Here is a 22,650-nt window from a genome sequence, read left to right as displayed (position 1 = left end):
CATTTGTCTAACTAAAGTTAAGCACATTTAAGTACTATTGATTTTAATGGTAATTGAGAACCCGTTTGTTTATCTTGCACTGAAATCAGCAGGACTTTAAAAATCCTCAAATTTGGGTGCATCATGTCCCCAGGTTTATGAAAAGTGTAGATGTTGTCTGATATTTATCAGTTTTGAATGTATTTTGTTTTTGAAGCTGTTTTAATTACATTCCCATGCATTTAAGATATTTCTGAGTGGGTACCATTGAGAAATGTATTTCCTTTAGCAATTCTTGAATTGTGATGAAAAATGTCTGGCCTTCTGATCTTTTTTTTCACATGTCAGGTTCATGTCTCTGAATTCTGCTAACCTTCGTGTAATCCTCATGGGGAAACTTGTGGGCATGCATAACAGAGTGTCTTATGGTCAGGTATTTATAGTAAAGTTATTAATGGATATGGGCTATGCAAGAAGCAAAGGATCATTTTTCAATACATAAAACGTCACACTTCGTTTTAACATTTGCTTAGAGTGTGAGGTCTTCTCTGTTTCAAATGTGGAAGAAAGGTGAGGAGGAGTTGTGCTTTTTCTTAAATCTTTTTAATGAAATTCTAAAAGCAACAATAAAAACTTTAAAGAGTATATATGTACTTCTGGCATTTTTAAAATCCTATTGCAACTGTAGTACCAAAAACCTCTACTTACCTGCATGCTTTGCTTTAAGCCAAAATTATTGATGGTAAAATGTTTGGTAGCTTAGTAGATAAATATATTCTGTTTCAAACTGCCTCTAGCCACCTGCTTAGTTTCAAAATGTTTGTAATACTTTTTCAAATATCTATTTGGTATCCATGAATAGTAGAAACCAGAACCATCTTACCATAGGGAGTGTTGCCTGAACAGTAATAGAGAATAACATTTCACCATATTTGCAATATGCATGGCAAATATTAGTGTTTTCATAAAGTAACCAGATCTGTATAACAGATGTAAATACTTGTCTGTCAATATGGAAAAACTCTGAAGCTGTATGTTATTATACTTTATTTATGAAGTTAAATTCTGAGCAGTTTTACTCTGGAATTTTTTTGGGGGGGGGGGTTGTGTTGTTAATGGGTACAATCCACTTTGTGTCCTACATGCCTTCCAGAGTACTTGAAGAAATTGCAAAGGTGTCCACAATATCTAATGTTATGAGAGAGGAAGAAAAACTTTTCTCTATCCACTTTCTCCATGCCATGCATAATTTTATAAGCTGCTATCATGTCACCTCTTACTCACCTTTTCTCTAAACTATAAAGTCACAAATTCTGCAACCTTTCCTCGTAGGGGAGTTGCTCCAGGCTGCTTATCATTTTGATTGCCATTTTCTGAACATTTTCCAACTCTACAATGACCTTTTTGAGGTGGGGCAAGAACACAACAGCTGTATGTTCCCCAATAGTTAAACAAGTATTGAGCAAAGCAATAGTAAAGATCAAGAATAGATTTCTCAGCAGCGTGTCGGATGTGATCCTTTTTTCCTACCATGGGAAAAATCTGACAGTGGGCAGGAAATCAAGTTGTTGCTTTTTAAAAAAAGAGATCAGTTGAGACTTTTAAGTTAAGACATCTCTGCTTTTGTTTCAGCTCTATTTGTTTCTAATTCTATATATTTATTTCCACATATATAACTACTAATGTTTCTGGAAGTGCAGAAGAAATAAAAGAATTAGAAGTCGTCTTTGCAGCATAGAACAGCTATTTGATCCTACTTGTTTTCCAAGATATGTGGTTTTAGCATGTACAATACTACAGATATATATGATGATGTTGATGATGACATTCCAACTCAGTATGTCATTCAGCAAAGTTTGCAGGACATTCATAAGAGTGAGAAAGAGGCTACAGCAAAAAATGACAGGTATGTATGTCCTTCTAGATATTGTTGAACCTTTTGAATGTGCAGCTTCAAATCATAGCACTGGATGCCAGCACTGGTGTATCCAAGGGGAGGCAGGGGGCAGATGCTCCCCCTAAATCCATCAAAATCAATACAGGCCAGTGTGGTGTAGTGGTTAAGAGCGGTAGACTCGTAATCTGGTGAGCCGGGTTCGCGTCTCCGCTCCTCCACACAGACGCGTAGCTAGCCGCCGGGCTGCCGGGGGCGGCAAGCCAAGCGGCACCCATGGGGGCGGGGCGTCGCTCCGTGCGCATGACGTCATAACGCATGCGCACGGAACGACGCCCCGCCCCTCTCCCGCTGCGTTCCGTGAGCGGAGCCGTCCCGGGGAAAGGAGAGGGGCCAGCCCCTGTCCTTTCCCCCCGGGCTCCGCTCCCTGAGCACAGCGGGCAGGGAGCGGAGCGGTGAAAAAAGCCGCTGAAAGGGGGAATGCCCCCTCTTTCAGCGGCTTTTTCGCCACTGGCTGGACGGAGGCGGGCCATGTGCTGCTGCTACCGGGTGACGGAGGGAGCGGCGGCGCGTGGGAGTGGTGGGAGGGGCCGCCGCTTGTCACCCCACGTGCCGCCGTTTGTTCCGTCGCCCCGGGAGCAGCAGCACCGCACACACTGTGCGCTGCTGCTCCCTCGGTGACAGAGCGAGTGGCGGTGCGTGGGGGTGACAAGCGGCGGCCCCTCCCCCCACTCCCCACCGGTCACCCCGGGAGCAGCAGCACATTTATTAGCCACACTTTTATGGTTCCTTTCCTCAGAAGATTCAAAAGTCTTGTTCACCTGTTGCACTGGACATAGAAGCAAGCTGTCTCCATGCAGCATTGTTATCATCATTATCAGTTAATTAAGTTTCTCCTGACTTTCCTGTCAAAGTTGCCCAGGGTGGCAAACTAAAACAAGTATTTAAAACATTTAGAAACAATCACATACAGACCCTCATAGCTTCAGTTACAATATGTCTAAGGCTGTGGGATGCCACCGGAGGAGGAAGAGGAGGAGGAGGAGGAGGAGGAGGAGAGAGAGAGAGAGAGAGAAAGAGAGAGAATTTTATGGCTGGCAGTTGCATTAATGATGAATCCTATATTCTCCCAAAGTATGTCCACTACTGAATGCTGCCAACAAAGGTGCCATTGTGTGTCTTTGAAATGGCAGCCTTTCCCACACTGTTCCAAACCTCCTGTCAGAATTCTGGTGACACAGACAGCAAAGGGCTTTTAAATTCCATTTATTTCAGTGGGAAAATTAAGCCCCCCAGATGATCTATGTGCTGTTGCAGCTCTTTAAGACAGGGGTCAGCAAACGTTTTCAGCAAGGGGGCGGTCCACTGTCCCTCAGACCTTGTGGGGTGCTGGACTATATTTTTTTTGGGGGGTGATGCAAGAGCACCACGAGCCCCGGTGGCTGCTTACCTGTTTCTTGCCAGTGGCAGGGTCTGGCAGCAGCAGCGGAGGGACGATGAGCGGTGTGCAAAAGGGCTCCGGAGAGGGGTTGCTTAAAATGGCGGCTGCTCAAGCGCTGCTGCTGCTGCTGCTTGCACCAACAATGCCCAACCCCCTTCCTCCTCTAGGCAGGGCGGCGAGAAGCCAGGAGGGGAGAGGGAGGAGGTGCCGCCGCTGCCGCGTGAGGGAGAAGGAAAGAACGCGGGCGTGTGCTGGCAATCCACGCGGCGATTCCTGGACTGTCCGCAGGCCAGATCCAGAAGGCAATTGTGCCTGATCCAGCCCGCTGGCCTTAGTTTGCCTACCCATGCTTTAAGATATCTAAATGGGACACCTACAGGGAACCATGAGTGCAATTAAATGTCACACTATTATGAATGTTCTGTCTGTACAAACATTGCCACTTGCGAGATTGAACAATCTCCTCTCTCCCCCAGATTGGCAAAGGCTGCTTGAGTCTCAACATACTTTGGCTGAGTTGCCTGCTGCATTCAGTAGCTCTTGGAAAGCACTGACCATAGGCCATTGTTGAGCTTTAGGGGATCAAATATTTACACTTTAATTTTTCTTTCTTTCAATTTGCAAGCAGATACACTTCTGTGTGGCTAAATGTGCAGATATCACATTTTTAATGATCTTGTTTTATTTCTAAACTGATAACTGACCATCCAAGCATAGTATTAGGGGGAATGATTCAACAAAAAACACCAGAAGAAACTGAGCCCAATCCAAACGCCTAGAGGGTGAAAAACAAACATATTAAATGTCTATTTGGAGTGATAACAAGTGAGCATTGTCTCTTGTTTCTTTTCATGTTTGGGGGAGAAATGTCATGAAGGAGCAATGCTAGGAGGCTGTGCAACAAGAGGGAGAAATGAATAGTTTTGGCTGATTTTAATTACTATTTTTGTTGTCTTTCAGCTTTAATTTTGCTACAAGTACAGATTACAGGAAGATCATCACTGCCATTCGGACTGTTAAGTATCTGCTTTAACCTCTTTGGGGAATTAAGTGGGATTCCTACACAAACAGGAGTACTTGATTTACTTTATTTTGCACAAAACAAAATAAAAAATTAAAAAAAATTCCTTCCAGTAGCACCTTAGAGACCAACTAAGTTTGTTCTTGGTATGAACTGGATGTACATGGGTGTGTACAGTGCTTTTTTTGAGGGGTACTCTCATTTTGACTCAAGAAAATCACCATTTTATAGTTCAAATCAGGAAAAATAAATAAAGTAAATATAATGAAACTGGCCAATCACCGCACTAGATTCCAACTCCTGCTTCACACATTAAACACTCACTTCCATCTGAGACTCAGGAAACACCGTGACAGGAAATGAGGCCAGGGCTACCCGGGGTTCGGGGGACTCCGCCTGGCCACGCAAATGAGGCCACCATCGGGGGTAGCAACGGAACTGATGATTCACCATGCTATTCGATGGAGCTGACGATTAACTGTGCTAGAGAAGAAACTTAAAAAAAAAAAAAGTTTCTTCTCCCATTAGATTCACAAAATGTTTAGGGGTATGCGTACCCCTGCATCCCCCCACAAAAAAGCACTGAATGTGTGAAACTTCCCACTTCACCATTTTAATTAGAGTTCATTAGGGTTAACAATGCTCATAAATATCTTTGGACTTCAAAAGCATGAAGGGTGCATTATTGTGACCTCTTTCACTCTTAACAGGTGAAGAAGAGGCTTTGCTTAAGTTAATGAGGTGTGGCTCTGCTTTTCGGGAAGCAGACCAGCAAGGGTGCCTTCCTTTACATGAAGCTGCAGCACAACCCAACAAGAATATTCTAGAAATAACTCTGAAAGGTAGAAGGATCTCCCCCCCCCCCCGCAGCTTTGTTCTCAAGTCAGCTTTGTATGTTCACTTGGTGCCAAAACGATGTGTCTCTCCTGATTATCTTTCAGCTTCACACCCTGTGGTGTGGCAACTGACAAACCTGAAAGGGGAAACGCCTCTGTTTGTAGCAGTGGACAAATGTCTTGAGAAAAACGTCAAATTTCTCCTCATCAATGGTTTTAATCCTGATGTGAAGAATGAAGAAGGAGATTCTGCTTTAATTATTGGTAAATCAAATTGCACAGTTTCACGTAGTGATTTTTTTGGATGCTTTTTGTGTTGTTTTTTAAATAATGTGAGTGTATCAAATCTTTTTCTCATTTTAAGAAAGACTCGGGGGACAATTGTCTATTTCAGTGCTGGTCAAATGGCAGACCTGAATTTAGCTCATTTCATTCCACTGCCTTGTCTTACCTTTTCCCCTCTCTGAGTCATGCTCAGACTAGGGGAGGAGGCCAAGCTCTAGACAGCGGTGGCAGGGTTGAGGTTTGTGACTGAGGTACAACACTCAAATCACCTTGCCCTTTCTTATTTCCCCTTTTGTTTGCAGGGTATTTAGGTGTGCTGCAAAGCTCTGTGCCATGGAGACCCAGCCATACACCATTTTAAGTTGCCAGAGGCCCTCTCTACCTTTATGAAAGGGCGTGATTTGGATGGGAAGCTGCCATTGGCCCACACAGTATTGTCAACACTGAGTCACTCACCAGGGTTTCAGGAAGGAATCTTTCCCAGCGCCACCTGGAGGTGCCAGGGATTCAACCTGGGACCTTTCACAAATAAAAACATGTGTGCTTCTCCCCATACCTTGATCGGCTATGATCAAGCAACGCCTGCTGCTTCCCGCTTTGGTTGCACCCTATTCAAAGGGAGGCCCACCATGAATAGGAAGGAGTTTGGGAGGAGTTTCTTCAATCTCTGAAAAACCCTGCAAAAGTAGCACAAGACTGTCAATATTAGTTGCATTTTGCTAAATTTGGGACTGAACACAAAGTCTGATTCTAAGTTTAGCCCCTCGCAGTGCTACGTGACCTTTATTGCTGCATATAAATAGCACGAGGCAGCCAAGCAATGGTTTCTCCCGTCTTGGTTTCACAAGAGAGGGAAGCTTTTGGATTTGATGTCTTTTTAATTAACCGTGTAAAATGCTGCTCTTTCTTAACATTTTACAGCAATTAAACACAATTCGTACGAAATTGTCTCCTTGCTGATACAATTTGGTGCCGATGTCAATCTCCAGTGTGTCAACAAGAGGACAGCTTTACACGAGGCAGCCAGGCTAGGCTTCAAAAACATGGTGGAACTTTTGCTTTGGTCTAAAGCAGATCCGGATCCACGGAGTGCATATGGACTCACCCCTCTAGCACTGGCAGCGCAGAATGGGCATACAGAAATTCTGGAAATTCTATTGCGTAAAGGTGAGGACTTTCATACAATTACTTGGAAGTTCAGTGGTGCACCTAAGGCTAGTTTTTCTAGTAATTGCCAGAGCAGTCCTGTGACAGAATGCTGTTCTAACTAAGGGAACACAGGTATAGAATTTAAAATACTCTGTACGGAGTTGATGGCAGAGATTTTTGTCCAGGCATATACGTATATGTTTCTCTCTCGGTCTTTGATTGCTGATTCACAGCAGCCAACCCATCATGATCTGTTGATAGCCAATCTGAAGGAGCCAATGCTGATGGAGGTGTGTACACTGAGAATTTTGCAAAACTTTGCTGGTTGAGCAAAGTAAGACCTTTGCTTAAATGTGCAAATTCAGGATTCTCAGTTGGTATATCTGGTGAGCATCTCCAACACAAATTTATGTTTTGTGTTCACGGATACCAATTCAGCTACTCCAAAAAAGGAGCCAAGAGACATAAAACGTAAGGTAGATATTACATTACAGTGAGCATTGAAACATTGGAATGAAACTCAGTGTATATATTCAGGACACGGTTGAAAGTTCAAAGACAACTGTGGCTCCTGAGTGTGGGAATTTCGTAGACGGCCCATTCTGGGTGTGGTTCATTGCATTGAAGGAGGAGGTTTCTAGTTGGGGGATACTAGTGGCAAGTTTATTCTTTAGCTCCATCATACTTTCAGAACACAGATGTAAGGCATAAAGGACAAAGAAAGGATGGATAAGGTTTTAGAGGCACCAGGAAGCAGAATGTGAAGTGAGACTGTGGTAGCAATTTGATGTATGTGTGTGGATGTGCAAAAAGAGATTGCTGGTTTGTTAATGTGTTAAGCCACTTTTGCCTACAAGAGCCCTTTCTTCGGGACTGGTCTTGTTGCAGTGTAATACTGATCCCATATCTCAAAGTTGTTGCAGAAAACCCCAACTTATTCCAGCACAACTATTTCTGAAAGAACTAGAATTCACATTATAGCAGTCTGGGGTGCTGTAATGAGGGTGCTAATTACTAATTCTCTGTTGCTCTTCCTCCCTTAGGTGCCAATGTTCTTTCCCAGGCATCTGATTGCGCATCCATATTATTTGAAGCTGCTGGAGGAGGAAATCCTGATTGTGTCTCTCTTCTGCTAGAGTATGGAGCTGATGCTAATGTACCAAAGCATTCAGGTCACTTGCCCATTCACAGAGCTGCTTATAGAGGACACCTCTTGTGAGTTATGAAATCCATCAGGTTATACAGTTGGGATGGATATGGGTGAATGGGGTTAGTGGAGTTAATCATATGCCCGGGACATGTCAACACTGCCTTACAGGTCGACACTCTCCCAAAAGCTGCCTTGTGACATAACTGTTTGCAGGAAATGAGCAGGGCAATAATTTTTCATATACTCATCTGCAAGTTTGATGTAAACAACCTGATCAAAACCTGAGATGATGACGATAATAATGATGGTAATGTAATAATAATTAATAATTTTATTATTTATATCCCACCCATCTGGCTGAGTTTCCCCAGCCACTCTTGGCAGCTTACAGCATATATAGTAATATGTCAAACATTAAAAACTTCCTGATACAGGGCTGCCTTCAGATGTCTTCTAAAAGTTATGGACAGGTAGTTCTGAAGGGAGAACATTCCACAGGGAGAGTGCCACTACCGAGAAGGCCATCTGCCTGGTTCCCTCTAACTTCTCTTCTCGCAGTGAGGGAACCAGCAGAAGGCCCTCAGAGCTGGACCTCAGTGTCCGGGCTGTGCAATGGGGGTGAAGACGCTCCTTCAGGTATACTGGGCCAAGGCCGTTTAGGGCTTTAAAGGTCAGCACCAACACTTTGATTTGGGCTCGAAAACGTACTGGGAGCCAGTGAAGATACTTTAGGACTGGTGTTTTATGGTCCCAGCAGCCACTCCCAGTCACCAGTCTAGCTGCCGCATTCTGGATTAGTTGTAGTTTCCAAGTCACTTTCAAAGGTAGCCCCATCTAGAGTGCATTGCAGTAGTCCCAAGTGGGAGATAACCAGAGCATGCACTGCTCTGGTGAGATAGTCTGTGGGCAGGTAGTGTCTCTGTGCAGTCCTCCATACAGGTTCTGCACTTGCACAGAACCCTTGTACAGAAGCTTCTAGGGCTAACTCAGTAAAAGTTTTGGGTGCAAAAGTCCACCAATTCAACTGCATTCCTGAGCAGACAAGATCAGCAACTTCCCACTCATTTCTTTTCTTACCACTAATACCACAGCAACATTTGGACCTTTCTCCTTTCCTTGTAGCTACAAACTAAACCAACCTTCCTCCCCACCTCTCTTTTTCATATATTTCCTCAATTTGCAGTTTTATTTTGGGTATATTCATGCATTTTCTTTTTCCTCTTGGGATCTTTGTCTGCCCATGTGCCTACGCCACCATGTTACATCTTTTTAAAAGTGCTGAAGTTGTAGGGACAAACTCCCAACACATGCAGCTACAACCGTTCCTCTTTTGCCTGAGTGAGGAGCAACAAATGACCTATTGTCCCCATTGTCAAAAATTCATCAAGCTGGAGCTTTATCGAAGATTTGTTTTGCTCCCTAGAGTTGTACAGATCTTGGTTCCAGTGACAGACAGTGCTGCCATCAAGGAGAGTGGGATCAGTCCAGTTCACTCTGCAGCCGCAGGCGGACATCCTCAGTGCCTTGAGTTCCTTCTCAAATCTGGATTTGATGCCAATTTTATGTTGCATCAGAGAATTCGCAAAGGCTATGATGATGAGAGGAGGTCAGCCTTGTATTTTGCTGTCTCTAATGGGGATATTGACTCCGTTCAGTTGCTCCTGGATGCTGGAGCCCTACCAAACCAAGACCCAGTTAACTGTCTCCAGCTGGCCTTGAGAATGGGCAACTACGAGCTCATTGGTATCCTGCTTCGCCATGGGGCCAATGTGAACTATTTCTGTAGGGTTAATACAACACATTTCCCATCAGCTCTGCAGTACACGTTGAAAGATGAAGTAATGTTAAGGATGTTGCTGAATTATGGGTACAATGTTCACCGCTGCTTCGATTGTCCTCATGGAGCCAGTGTGCATTCCCAGTACATATTTGAAGGCTGGACCTCAACTGTTATCAAAGACACAATGGTGAGTGCTTCTGATGGGAGGGAGGACTGCTTACATATGCACTATCTTCAGATTTGCCCCAACAACACCCATCAGGCTATTTCCCCCCAGCTGGGCTCCAGAACTGTGAGTCTGCATATGAGTGGGAAGTTTTTTTAAAAAACAACAACTGGATATTGTCACAGTGGAAGAAATAAGCACCATCTGCTGACCTTGTGTATTAGCATTTCAAGGCAAATAGGGATCTTGATATAGGGGACTGCAAAATCAAATACTACCCTTAAGATGACACTCCTTAGAGTAAATGGATAGTACTTGGTTATCCTCTTTGCAAATGGTGTTGTTTTTTTCTGAACCGAATTTGCTGTATGGCTGGTTTGCTTTGCTGCTGTTTTGGCCTGGGGCTTTACTGGGTTGAGTCCTCTGGGGGACTTTAATAATGCAAAATTCTGAATGAACTGGTCTCAAATGCTCTTATTTTTCTCTCTCAGTTCTGTGAGGTGATAACAGTAGCGTGGTTAAAGCACCTGTCTGGGAAAGTGGTGCGTGTGATGCTAGATTATGTTGATCATGTCAAGATCTGCTCTAAGCTTCAAGTTGTACTTCAAGAACAGAAACTCTGGCCAGAAATCCACGAAATTTTGAGTAAGTGTCAAATACATTTTAGCATCTCGAGAAATGTGATATTCAAATATGAGGGGCAGCGTGTGTTGTAGCCCTCCAATTACCAGTTGCATCACATTTGAGGGTGCAAACTTGTGGTCCCTGCAAGGGCCTCCCAGAATCCCTAGATCAGACCTATTCTTCCAACATTCAAGGCATAGGAGCTCCAACACTGGAGCTTCCCTTTCTACAGCAACCTTGGTCCAACCAATGTCAGTGCTCTGAAGTCAGCAACCTGCAAAGGGATGTGGCAGGCAGTGGTTGGAGTCAGTGGGAGGAAATGCTACATGTAATGGCAAGGTTGGGTAGGGATGTAGCAGTGCAACGTTTGTATTTCATTCACCACCACCCTTAGAAGCTTAAAATAGCATTAAAACAATTGCTGGATATGGGTACAAAGATCCAGCAGGTTTGGTTTTGATAAATGTGACTCAAAGCCACAATACTCAGTGTAATTGCTGTGGGTCATACTGACATCACCCATGTCTCTATGAAGTCACCTAGACTGCCTATAATAAACCCTTCACTGTATTGTAAGGAGATACAGACATGTACACTTGTGTTATCCAGACTTCTGGATAGATGACTTGTTGGCATGGTGCACATGTCAAGGTAAGCCGGGAGCAAACCTTGGCTAGATTGTGGTTAAGGAGGAAAGAGCTTAACCACAATCTTGCATTCATGTCACATTAAGCCAAACCTTTGCTTAGCTGCTGCACCACACTAAGCTAAAAGGACTAGGGAGGATCAAAAGGGCTGTGATCTTCTTCTCATAAGCCACCAAGTTCATATTAAGCCATGGCTTGGCTTAGCATTATGTTCAAATGTTGACATTGTGGACCAACAACCTCTCCAACTTACTGAGCAGAGCAGAAAAATCTTATGGGTCCATCATTTCTAAGCCCCTTTGTGCCTGCCAGGACAAAAAGAGAGGATATTGGGTGGTTTTCTGTTTTCTGTCTTGCCTATTTGGCTTTAAAGGGGGGGGGGGATCCTTCCACTGAGAAGGAAAATAACTTTGCAAGTTCCCAGGTTGGCACACTTCTTTGGCCTATCTAGGGGGATGGTGGGGGAACAAGGGGGCTTGGGACCCAGCAAATCCAAAATATCTCCAGCACACTGCCAATGGATCACAAATGCACTGCATGAGTGATACAGTAAGGTGTGTATTCAAATGCTGAGTGCATGATTTATATCCTACTCAGCACACTGTGTACTTGCAAGAGTCAATCCACAATGGGATGGCTGAGCTGACACCTGCTTTTCTGCCTTGATTGATCAAGGCACTGTACCTGTTGTCACAGCTCACAATTTGCAAAGGTTACACTAGGACAGAGGCTACACGTGACCAAAAAAAGTTAGTTGTAATTAGCCTTTTTTATTTCACACTTTGCAGTGTTCAAAGTGTTTCCCGTTACTTCTCAATTCAGCCTGAGAGCTTTTTCCTATCCATGCAGAACAATCTGTTTACTCAAGTGTAATTCATACTGTGTTCAATGGCCCTTACTCCTTGGTAAGTATACATACGTTTGCAGCTTCAGAGTATTACAGTTCTTCCTATCTTGAAAGCCATTTATTTCATCAGATGTTCTTAACAACTCTGGGAAGCAAATAAGTCACTCCTTTTTAAAAAATAGGAAAGGTAGTGATTTATGCAAGGTCATGCTTATAGATATCATTGGCTGTCCTGTGACTTAATCCCAGGTACCCACTCCCACCAGATCAAGAAGCTTCAAAAGCAGGCCTAACAATGAATGCATGTTCTCTCCTCCTCCAGCAAACACCCGTTCTCTGCAACATCTTTGTCGTCTGAAAATCCGCAAGTGCTTAGGACGCTTGCGTCTACGCTGCCCTGTCTTCCTTACATTTCTGCGATTACCAAACCGTTTGAAAGACTATATTCTCTATAAGGAATATGATCTCTTTGGACAAGGAAACCTGAAAGGAATTTACTAATACAGGTATATACAGAGTTATATTTGGAGGGGATCCTATACGTAATTCTGTGCATGTTTAAGTTGTAGCTATTGGAATCCTTCTGTTTGTGAAAGAGTTGATTTAGCCCAAGTGTGTGGCAGCACAGAGACCACAAAGAACAAAGCATAAGTAATGCAAACTACTGCAGTTTCTTCCCCTTTTACATCTCTGGATGTAAAATATCCCTAGGTGTAGAGACTGATCTGCTCATTCTTTGCAAATTACATATAAAGCAGATGGAGTAATATAACCCCAGTCACATTAGGAGGGACATGGTTTCAGTTTCTCCAATCTAACCACACTAAAATAAAATAAAATAAAATAAAATAAAATAAAAATTATATATGAGCTCTTACAAACGATAGGCACATGTTTGTTGTTCTATTGGAAATAAATGAAGACATTATTCCAGCTGTTAACTTTTTTTATTAAGTACAATGAATGATCTCTGGCTATATTAAATATATGAATAAGATTCCTGAATAACTGACAGACTTAAAATACATTTGACAAAATTTCAGGATCTTTTTAATTTTTTTGGATAACATGATGATGGTGATGACCTTTTAGGAAGCAATTGCAAACAAAATATATTTTACATAATCATTACAGAAAGCCATCTTCTAAAATTGACTGGACTTTGCCAAGCTCCTTCCCAGATAGGTTTATTAGTATCTTCTAGATTTCTGTCTGCAGTTGACAATACCAACTTGACAATCACTGGATATTATTAACAAGTATTCAGGGAAACTGTATTAGATTCTTAAAACATTGCAAAAAATCACAATCACTAGAACAGGACCAAACCATTACATTACTGTAAGAATTTGACCATCCACTACATTATAAAAGTCACCCATATAATTATACAAGCAGCTTAGCTTGCATATAAACCTCACTACAGATCATTATTGTTCCTTCAGCTGTGTGCTGGTTTATTCTTTCTACCAGCTTAGAGCACATGATCTTAGTCTACTGGTTGCAAATTCAATTTTGCAGAGTGAGGAGTACTCACATAAGGATCTTTAAAAAAGAGATGTCCAGAAATAGTAATTAAAAAAATTAATCTTCACCAAACTTGGGTGTTAGTGCTTTTTTGGGGGGGCAGAGAACACAAGTGAGAATGCTGATCTGATTTGTTTTTTTTTTTTAAACCTCAGATTCACTTGCAAACAATTAAAAGGAATGCATTTCAATTACAGCATGTTAGGGAAGAGAAGGACATGCAAAAATGTTTTTCGCTTTGCTGTATTTCTGGGTAACACAGAAAAGCACATCTTAAGAAGCTCACTTCTCACAAACATTTAATAATCTTTCTTTCTTCAATTTTGGCCTTGAAACATTGATCATTCTAGTTTACAAAACTGAAGTATAAAAGCTATAATAAAGCAATTGTGCTCACTGTGGAGATTAGCTGTTCTGCTCCTTGACAGCACAAGCCTATGCATTTTTACTCAGAATTAAGTCCCACTGATATGTGGTAGCTTACTCAAAGACCTAATCTGACAATAGGGGGTGGGGGGTGTAACTGTTTCACTCTTTATTTCAAAAATAAAATGGAAAGTTTGCTTCATGACATTACCTTACACACTAGAATCTTCCAGTATGAAGATGTTCTGGGTAGGAAACCTCATTTTTAACATACAATTTGAAGTGTGGCACAGGCGAGTTATGCACCATGACCATACCAACCAAATTGCCAGATTTTTAGATACAGCAATCATATCCAATAGTAAAATGCAGGAAATAGAATGTATTTGCACACAGTGATCAGATTTTTTTTCATGCCAGCTAGCATCCAAAGGCAAGAAATGCATAAAAATTCAAGCAACTAGGTTGCTGTGCTCTTTCTCCTAGCCAGTCCAGTTCCTGCCTTTTGTCCAGCCAATTGTGCTCTTAGTCTCCATTTGTTTCTCAGAAATTGTAAAAATAAAATACAATGGTCAGTAATGTGTTGTTGTTGTTTTGCCCACTATCCATCTCTAGAAGCAGAACCAGTGGATGTGCTCCTAGTTCCATGGCTGAAGGATCTTATGGATGCTTCCCCTCTCCCCAAATATTCCTCACTGCTTGCACTCTGGAAGCTCCAGGAAGAAAAGGCACAACCGATTCTTGTGGCCCCAGACTGGCCTGGACATGTGTGATTCTCAGGAGTGCTTCATTTATTGGTGTCACACCCTTGGGCCTTGCCACCTCAGCCAGATCTAACAGTACAGGACCCAGTATTACAAGAACCACCAGGGTGGTTGAGACAGACAGCATGGTGCTTGAGCAGCGTTTTAAGTCAGCTCAGTTATTACTGATACTAAATGACATCTCAATGTGGAACCCATTGTGGAACCTTCAGAAAATTCTTTTGGCCTTACAGCATCCTCCTATTGAGTCACTGAAGTCTATGCCTCTCCTGCTCCTGTCCTTCCAGGTAGTGTTCTTAGTTGCAATCACATTCGTTTCAAAGATAAGTGCTCTTTCTTTAGCAAGATATCTGTGCTTTTTCATAAGGACAGTGTGATATAAAGAGTTCCTTCTTTTGTGCCAAAGGTTAACTCTAGCTTCCATTGCCGACAACAATTAGTCCTGTGAACTTTTTGCCCTGATCTTGTCCATTTCCTTGGTGTGAGAAAAGCGATAATGTACTAGTTTAATGCCCTCCTCACATCAACAGAATGATAGACTTTAGACAAACAAAGCCTCTTTTGTGTCTTTTCATACTACAACCTTTAGTTAAAAGGTGCCATCAGCTATCATAGCATGTTGGCTTATAACAGCATTTATTTTATCCTATGAAGCATTAAAGTTACCTGTACCAAGGAACATTATGGTTCATTTAAGTAGATTTAAGACAACCACAGCAGCCTTCCCTACAAATGAATCTATTTTGAGACCTGAGTGACGGGTTGATCTTTATCAAATGCAATCACAAAGCATTATAAAATTGTTACTTATGTCTTAGGAGGCATGTGATATGTCTTGAAGACCTAGACAGCATGCTTTCCCCACCTTAATATCGCCTGCTTTTGTGCATCCCACTTGCTGGACTATCATTCAAGAAGGCGGCACTGTTGATCTCGCCTGAAACATGTCTCCTTGATGATAGTCCATCAAGGCCCCCGATTATATGTTGGGTTAAGGGCAGCTGTCAGTCAGCATTATCTTCAAATGAATTTTCTTTTAATGTATTGTTATCTGTAACTTGTATTTTTTTATTTCTACTTAACATGTTCTTCAAATTTATTTCTGTTTGATATATAACTGTGATGGGGAGGTATGGTAGCAATACAAATTGTGTTACAGTGGTACCTCGGTTCTCAAACGCCTTTGAAGTAAAACATTTTGGAACCTGAATGCCGAAAACCCAGACGTAAATGCCTTGGTTTTCGAACATACCTTGGAACGTGAACAGGAAATGTGGCTTCCATTTTGAGTTTTGCATTTTGAAGCTTCCGCTTTCAGTTTTCGAACGTTTCGGAACTCGAACAGACTTCTGGAACGGATTGTGTTAGAAAACCGAGGTACCACTGTATTTCTATTTTCATGTATATTTGTGTCCTGGTCATGTCATGAAAGAGGCTGGCTAGGATAGAGTGAGCAAAGTAAACTACTTTCTTGAATTTGATGAATTTCCTGCCTTTCTTACTTGAGAAGAAGAAGAAGAAGAAGAGTTTGGATTTGATATCCTGCTTTTCACTACCCGAAGGAGTCTCAAAGCGGCTAACATTCTCCTTTCCCTTCCTCCCCCACAACAAACACTCTGTGAGGTGAGTGGGGCTGAGAGACTTCAGAGAAGTGTGACTAGCCCAAGGTCACCCAGCAGCTGCATGTGGAGGAGCGGAGACGCGAACCCGGTTCCCCAGATAACGAGTCTACCGCTCTTAACCACTACACCACACTGGCTCTCCTACACCACACAGGGATGATTACCCAAGAGAAAAACCTTTCAGGTAGGACCAATGGCCCCTTTTCTAGCAAGTTGTGGGACAGGTACACGCTACATAAACCAGAGACTTGCAAAATTCATGGTTTCATGTCTATAGTACATGTCTAGACTTTGACAATGGGAATACCACAAATTCCCCTTTCCACTGTTACGCAGGTATAAACATACTCTCCCTTAATGTTTCTTCTGAACATACAGATTATATATAGGAACAATTGTCAGGTTTCAGTTCCACAAAGAGCATTAAGCCCTTTGAAATCAATATTTAACAGAAAGAAGATAAAAAATAACTGGTTATATAAATGAGAAAATTTGGTATTATACACATTATAATACAGTAATTTAACATACATGTATACACACACATATACATATCCAAATTGCAAGTGACAACTGCCAGAGGTTAGCTTGAAACATGAGAACAAAGCAACTCATCAGGTGAAGTGAACTGGTTATATCAAATTTTATATTATCTGGGAGCACTGTTAAATATGGCTTCAAGTGCTCAAAAAAGTGGTATGATTTAATATAGATTTGCCAACTGAGCTGCCCAAAAATATGAAGACTTAATTAAAATTAGTGTTCCTTACAATGAAGAGAACTAAGAACCATATGGGTGGCATTCCCTCAATCTTATACTAAGGGAGACAGAAGAAGATGGCACTACTGCTCAATAGGCTCCTGCAGTCCATTAGGTTTACTGGAGTGATATCCCTCTCCTTCAGATAGCTTAGAACAGAAACACCCCCAATGTGTATGAAAAAGCTTCTTAACACACATTACAATGAAGTGTTATAAAGGCCAAAATGAATTTTCCCTCCACAGCTCTCTGGAGAAGGGTGGGAAAGGTTTGGAGTATTCTGAAAGGTCCCAAATATTGGCTGCTGCATTTTCTTTTGCTACAGAAAAACTAAATTCTCCTTTGGGTTTGCTTTTCCCCAAAGTTAGGTGTTCTTAGTAACTGAAAACCTGCTAGGGTTGAAAGAAGTGATGCATAGATTTTGCAAAGCTTGGGAAGAACATTGGTTTCTTCTCTCACATTGTTTCTAAAAAAAATACTGAATATATTTTGTTGATTTCTTTTAAGAAGTGATTTAGATAAAAAGGCAGACCACATGAGAAAGTGGTAATCAACAGGTTGAAATGGATTTCTTTATGTTATCTACTCACAATTTGAGTTGGTTGCCAATGCCATGAATGGGTTGGGTATTAACTTGTCATGTGACAGAGGCAGGAAAGCAAAGAACTCTGGGAGGCAGAGACAGAGGCAGTCACTCCTCAGTTTTTCTCTCTCCTGCCTGTCAAAGCAGTTTGTTTTCTGGCTCTCAATCTCTCTTTTCAACTGGGGTTTTGAACTAATTTCCCATCTAATTTTGGTTACTTTTGCATATACTTCATCCTTTACCTTACAGTTCTTTCAGTTTTTGTGTTCCATTTCTAACTACTACTTCTTTGGCGATCACTCGTAGCCAAGTAAGATTGTCTTCCATAAACACGGTTTTAACAATGAGTCCGTAAGTAACTGTGAAGGCCAATTCTGGACCCACACATCCTTCTACAGTGGGGACATTGGTTCCCGGGCAGGAGTTGATCCCGGTGTGGATTTGCTAAGCGTGCCTTCCTCTTAGCACGTTTCTCCCTTGCATTCTGAGTTTGAGTGTCTTCAAAGCCCATGACACCTTTGGTAAAGGCTGTTCTCCAACTGGAGTGCTCGCAGGCCAGTGTTTCCCAGTTGTCGGTGTTTATACTACATTTTTTTAGATTTGCAGTGAGAAAGTCTTTAAATCTCTTTTGTTGACCACCAGCGTTACGCTTTCCATTTTAAAGTTCAGAATACAGTAGTTGCTTTGGAAGACGATAATCAGGCATCCACACATGACTCACTTGCTGGATCATCACCATGTCGTGGTGAGTGGGCTTGCACGTTCCTATGAGCCTTGTGAGCAAAGCCGTCGGGAATCTCGTACTCCCAGCAGGGTCACCCAAGGCGGTAAGGTCAAAAATTTCTAACTTCTGCTTTAAGCCCTTATATTACTGGGGGGAAACAGCCCAAGCTTATTAATTATCTCTGCGGTCTCTTTTTCATTCTCCTTTCCTTTCTCTTAATCCTTACCAAATGCTAGATGACGTGGCAGCTCAGAATGACCACCTGCCATCTCTGTGTTCAGAGGTGTCAAGTCATTTTCAATTCTTTGAATAAGAGGAGGATGAGTGGAGTGAAGGCTCACTGCAGGAGGCAAAAACTACTATTCGCTTGTTTCAGGAGTCTAATTTTACAACATTTCATAAGGTCATGTCTACTTTACGTCTGACTTCACAGGAAAGTAAGTCTGCTGAGGCCACTTTTCCTAAGGGCATTTCTCTGCTGACAGATACGCACTCAACAGATAAATTATTTGATGGTTCCTGCTGCACTGAAGAGGGTGGCTAAAGCTGATTGGGATGCTCCATTACATTATCAAAGGAGAATGACTTTAGCTAACAAATTTTATTCCCTGGAGCCAGTGTTTATGGTACAGCTAAAGGCTCCTTCTGCGGATAGGCCTGTGGTCTCCCTTTCCTCTCAGAATTTATTGCCTAAGAATGGGGAGGTACAGTTAAAAGATATGACTGACCGGCGTATGGATTTTGCCTTGCATAAAGCACATAAGCCCACTGCACTTTCAATGCGAGCAGCTTGCACGACTTCCACTTGCACCCGTGCATGTATTATTTGGATTAAATTGTTAAAGAATCCTCCACAGGATAGTGTGAGGATACTGCAGTCCTTCAATAAATAGCTTAAAACAGAAGTCTTCGTGGCATATGCCACTTTGGTTGTAAATCAGTTTTCAGCCAGAGCAATGGCAGCTCAAATTGTGGCGCACACACACCTTGTGGTTTAAAAGTTCAAGATGGAGTCCTTCAATTCCATTAGGGAGGCGCTGCATGTGGGCGATTACCTGTCATCCACAGATCTCCAGGATGTGTACCTTTCAATTCCAATGCATCCATGTCATCAACAGGTACTAAGATTCACCATAGGTGACATGCATTACTAATTCCTCATCCTTCCATTTGGCTTGGTGTTCATCGCCAAGTTTTTACCAAGGTGATGGTAACACTACATCTGTTGTTCCCAACATGGGGCACACGCCCCACAGGGGGGCAATATGATTTTTAGGGGGGTAATTTGGAAGCTTGTTTAGACCAAGTTAATGGCCTTTTAAGCTTCTTCCACGTGAATAGTTCACCTTTTGAATAATAAGAATTATATGTCACCGAGGGAGGGGGGACATCAGGATTTTAGAAATGCTTAGGTGAGGCATAGCCAAAAAAAAAAAGGTTGGGAACCACTGTGCTACTTGCATCTTCAAGGGATTTGTATCTATCCATATCTCAATGATCTACTTTTAAGAGTGACAACCCTGCTCCAACTGCTGCCACCTCAGCTGAGCGCACGTTTAGCGAGGGGCTCCTTCCCGCTCAGCGGTGAGTGCCTCAGGAGCAGCCAAGCGCCAGCCAGGGAGCGGGGGACCTTGAGGGAAGGGCCAAGGAAGCAAGCTGCTGGCGACGGAAACAAGCCTGGCTGGGAGGCAGGTAGAGGCAGCAGCACTAAAAAGCCAAAGTTTTCACTTGCACATCAAGACACTGACAGATGATGTTGATTACAAAGCCATTGACATTTGCTGACTGTGTTGGTGATGAACTGCCTTTAAGATGGGAAACTGTTCATGATCAACAGATTTGTGTTTATTACATGGACCATATCAATCTGAACCAGGCCAGGAAAAGGCGGAATGAAGGAAAACAGAAATCAGGCCTGAGAACTGAGGTCACTGTCAAGAGTATGGCCAAAATCTCCTCAGGTGAGGATGAAACAGGAGGGAGGGAAAAGTAAACAGTCCATGAAAACATCACCACACTCAGGAAAGAACTCTGGTGGTGAGATGGCTGTCCTTAGTTTCTTGCCTCCAGTTATGTGCATTGCATCAACAGCCAGTGTGGCGTGCAAAAAACGTCAAGGGAATCGGCTCTGGAAACATCTTGACAACCCTGCAAGGAGCTCAGGAGTATCTCCAAGCGACTATGTTGGCCCTTCAATCACATGGTTTCCTGATAAACAAGGAGAAGAGCTGCCTTGTTCCATCACAGCAGCTTATCCATCTGGAAGCCAAGTCAAAGGTTTGGTGGCTCTGTCTCCAGAGTGCACCAACAAGATCAGAGCAGCAGCATTTCTGCTGAAATCTACCAAGGAAATTGATATCAAGCATCTATCGATAATCCTGGGCCTCTGTATGTCAGCTTCTCAGACTTGCCTGTCAGCTTCTCAGACTTGACTGTTGAGCATCCACTCCCCCGGATCGAGAAGGGAGTGATAGGCAAGTCTTCCACCTGATTCAGGAGTATCTAGGTCCATGTCAAGTGGATCTGTTTGCAATAAAGTTTCATGTTATTTTTCCAGGTTCAAAGACAGTCAAGTGGAAGCATGGGATGCCTTGATGGTACCTTGACCAAAATGTCTCCTATATACCCCCCCCCCCAGTCAATTCTGCAATGTGTTCTCCAAAAGATCAGGATAGAAAGAGAACATCCTGGTGGCCCCTTTCTGGCACTGCAGGCCTTGGATGTCGGAGCTCCAAGAGCTAGCCATCTCACCTCCTTGCCATCTTCTGGTGTTGTCCTACCTACTGCAGCAAACACCATTGTTCCATCCAGAGTGACTATGTTCAACTGCATGGCATTTGAATGCAGCCATCTGAAACATCAAGGGTTGGATGCAGCTGTCATCTTCACCATTTTGGCCTCATGCAGACCTTCCACTGTGTGGATATATCAGGCAACCTGGACCAATTTATCAACTTGGTGTTTCTACAGTAAAGCTGTGTCCACATAAGTTTCAGTTCTGGACATTTCCGGAACTGAAGCTCTATGTGAACTATGTTACACTTTCAATGCATGGGCTACAGAATGGTTTGAAACCAAATACTCTAAAAAGGCAAGTTTCTGCCAATACCTTCAGTTTTGTGCACTACAGGTCATGCCCCCATTTCACAGATTTGCAAAACTCATTAGTTAAACGCTTTTTGATGGGGGCATTTCTGCAAAACCCACTAGTAGCACATAGTTTTCCTTCCTGGAGTTAGCATATGGTGCTGGCAGCACTGCAGAAACCACCGTTTGAAACTTTGTGCAAGATATCTTTAAAGCATCTATCCTTTAAGGTTCTCTTCCCCGTGGCCATTATGTCTGCATGTCAAGTGTCTGAGTTGCCTGTATTATTGGTGGCTAAACATCTGTGCACCTTTCACAAAGACAAAGGGGTTCTAAGAGATCAACAAAGACTGAATGAATTTATTATTTTGGTCACAGACCAGTTCATTCTAACAGATCCTTCCTTTTTACTGAAGGTCCTTTCCCACTTTCATGTCCAGCAAGAGTTGGTGCTACCTATCTTTTGTCCAGATCCAAAACATCTGAGACATCTTTGATGTTTGCCTTACACTGAAGGTGTATATTGAAAGGATGTTAGAATCACCGACTCCTTGTTCCTTTCAACTATGGGTATAAAGGTTGCTCCTTCCACACTTGCAAGGGTGGAGCAGGGCTTGCACACCTCTAGGGTGCGAGTCACTCAAGTTGCCTCAGCCATTGCACATATTAGATCATTCCACTAGATCAGCAGCAACTTTATAGTTTATAGTTAATGCTGCTTTATTAAAGATCTGTAAAGCAGCTACTTAGTCCTCACAAGTATTTTCACCAGGCATTACAAAATGGACCTGTTTGCTTTGTCTGCCGCTACCTTTGGGCACAGAGTCCTTCAACAGGTGCTTTAGTCACTGTAACTGCAGTTGGGACACACCCTAATTGGGAAAGCTGTGATACGTTCATCCCATTCATGGCATCAGCAACTTAAACAGAACAATTGGTATTATCTGAAGAGTAGATCTGATAGGCTAATGATGACATGAATGGGACCTCTCCCTGGTATAGACTGCAGTGATATTGATAATTTGGTTAGTTGCTGCATTGTTTTCAACATGTGTTTATTTAAAGTTTACACATTGAGCCAGAGATAGGCATATGTAAAGATTTTTAATTCCTACTGTAAGTTCAATGCCTGTTGAAGCTTGGTGAATCCTATAAAACTGAGGAATGACCGCACCTGCCTCCCAGGGTTCTTTGCCATCCTGCCTCTGTCATGTGACAAGATAATACCCAACCTATCAAGTCTGCTCTTCAGGTAAGACCAATTGTTCTTTTTGCATAAACTAAAGGATCTGACTACTGTAAAAACAGATGCACTGTTTTGTATTAATAGTATTACTTTGCTGGAGGAAAAGGCCAATGCATGTTCGATATAACTAAACTTGTCATGCACTTGCAATT

The 22,650-nt window shown here is 42.5% G+C and overlaps 1 protein-coding gene across 2 annotated transcripts; it reads left to right on the top strand.

The window, feature by feature from the left end:
- The first annotated feature begins 153 nt into the window (after positions 1-153).
- Positions 154-15,152, top strand: ASB14 (ankyrin repeat and SOCS box containing 14). Of its 2 annotated transcripts, none has more exons than XM_033140966.1 (11): positions 154-549; positions 1,656-1,885; positions 4,275-4,326; positions 5,042-5,177; positions 5,277-5,435; positions 6,378-6,623; positions 7,649-7,820; positions 9,179-9,722; positions 10,193-10,346; positions 12,142-12,325; positions 14,328-15,152. In XM_033140966.1, the coding sequence occupies exons 2-10, from the start codon at positions 1,764-1,766 to the stop codon at positions 12,318-12,320; spliced, it is 1,764 nt and encodes a 587-aa protein (XP_032996857.1). In that variant the 5' UTR covers positions 154-549; positions 1,656-1,763; the 3' UTR covers positions 12,321-12,325; positions 14,328-15,152. The 2 variants fall into 2 exon arrangements, with proteins under 2 accessions (XP_032996857.1, XP_032996858.1); XM_033140967.1 differs by having other exon boundaries at positions 4,275-4,330; positions 5,046-5,177.
- Positions 15,153-22,650: the final 7,498 nt, after the last annotated feature.

Source organism: Lacerta agilis, chromosome 2 (assembly GCF_009819535.1).
Source record: "Lacerta agilis isolate rLacAgi1 chromosome 2, rLacAgi1.pri, whole genome shotgun sequence".
Classification (NCBI taxonomy): Eukaryota; Metazoa; Chordata; class Lepidosauria; order Squamata; family Lacertidae; genus Lacerta; species Lacerta agilis.
Note: the sequence above shows the minus strand (reverse complement) of the source record. Positions and strands in the feature narration are given on the sequence as shown.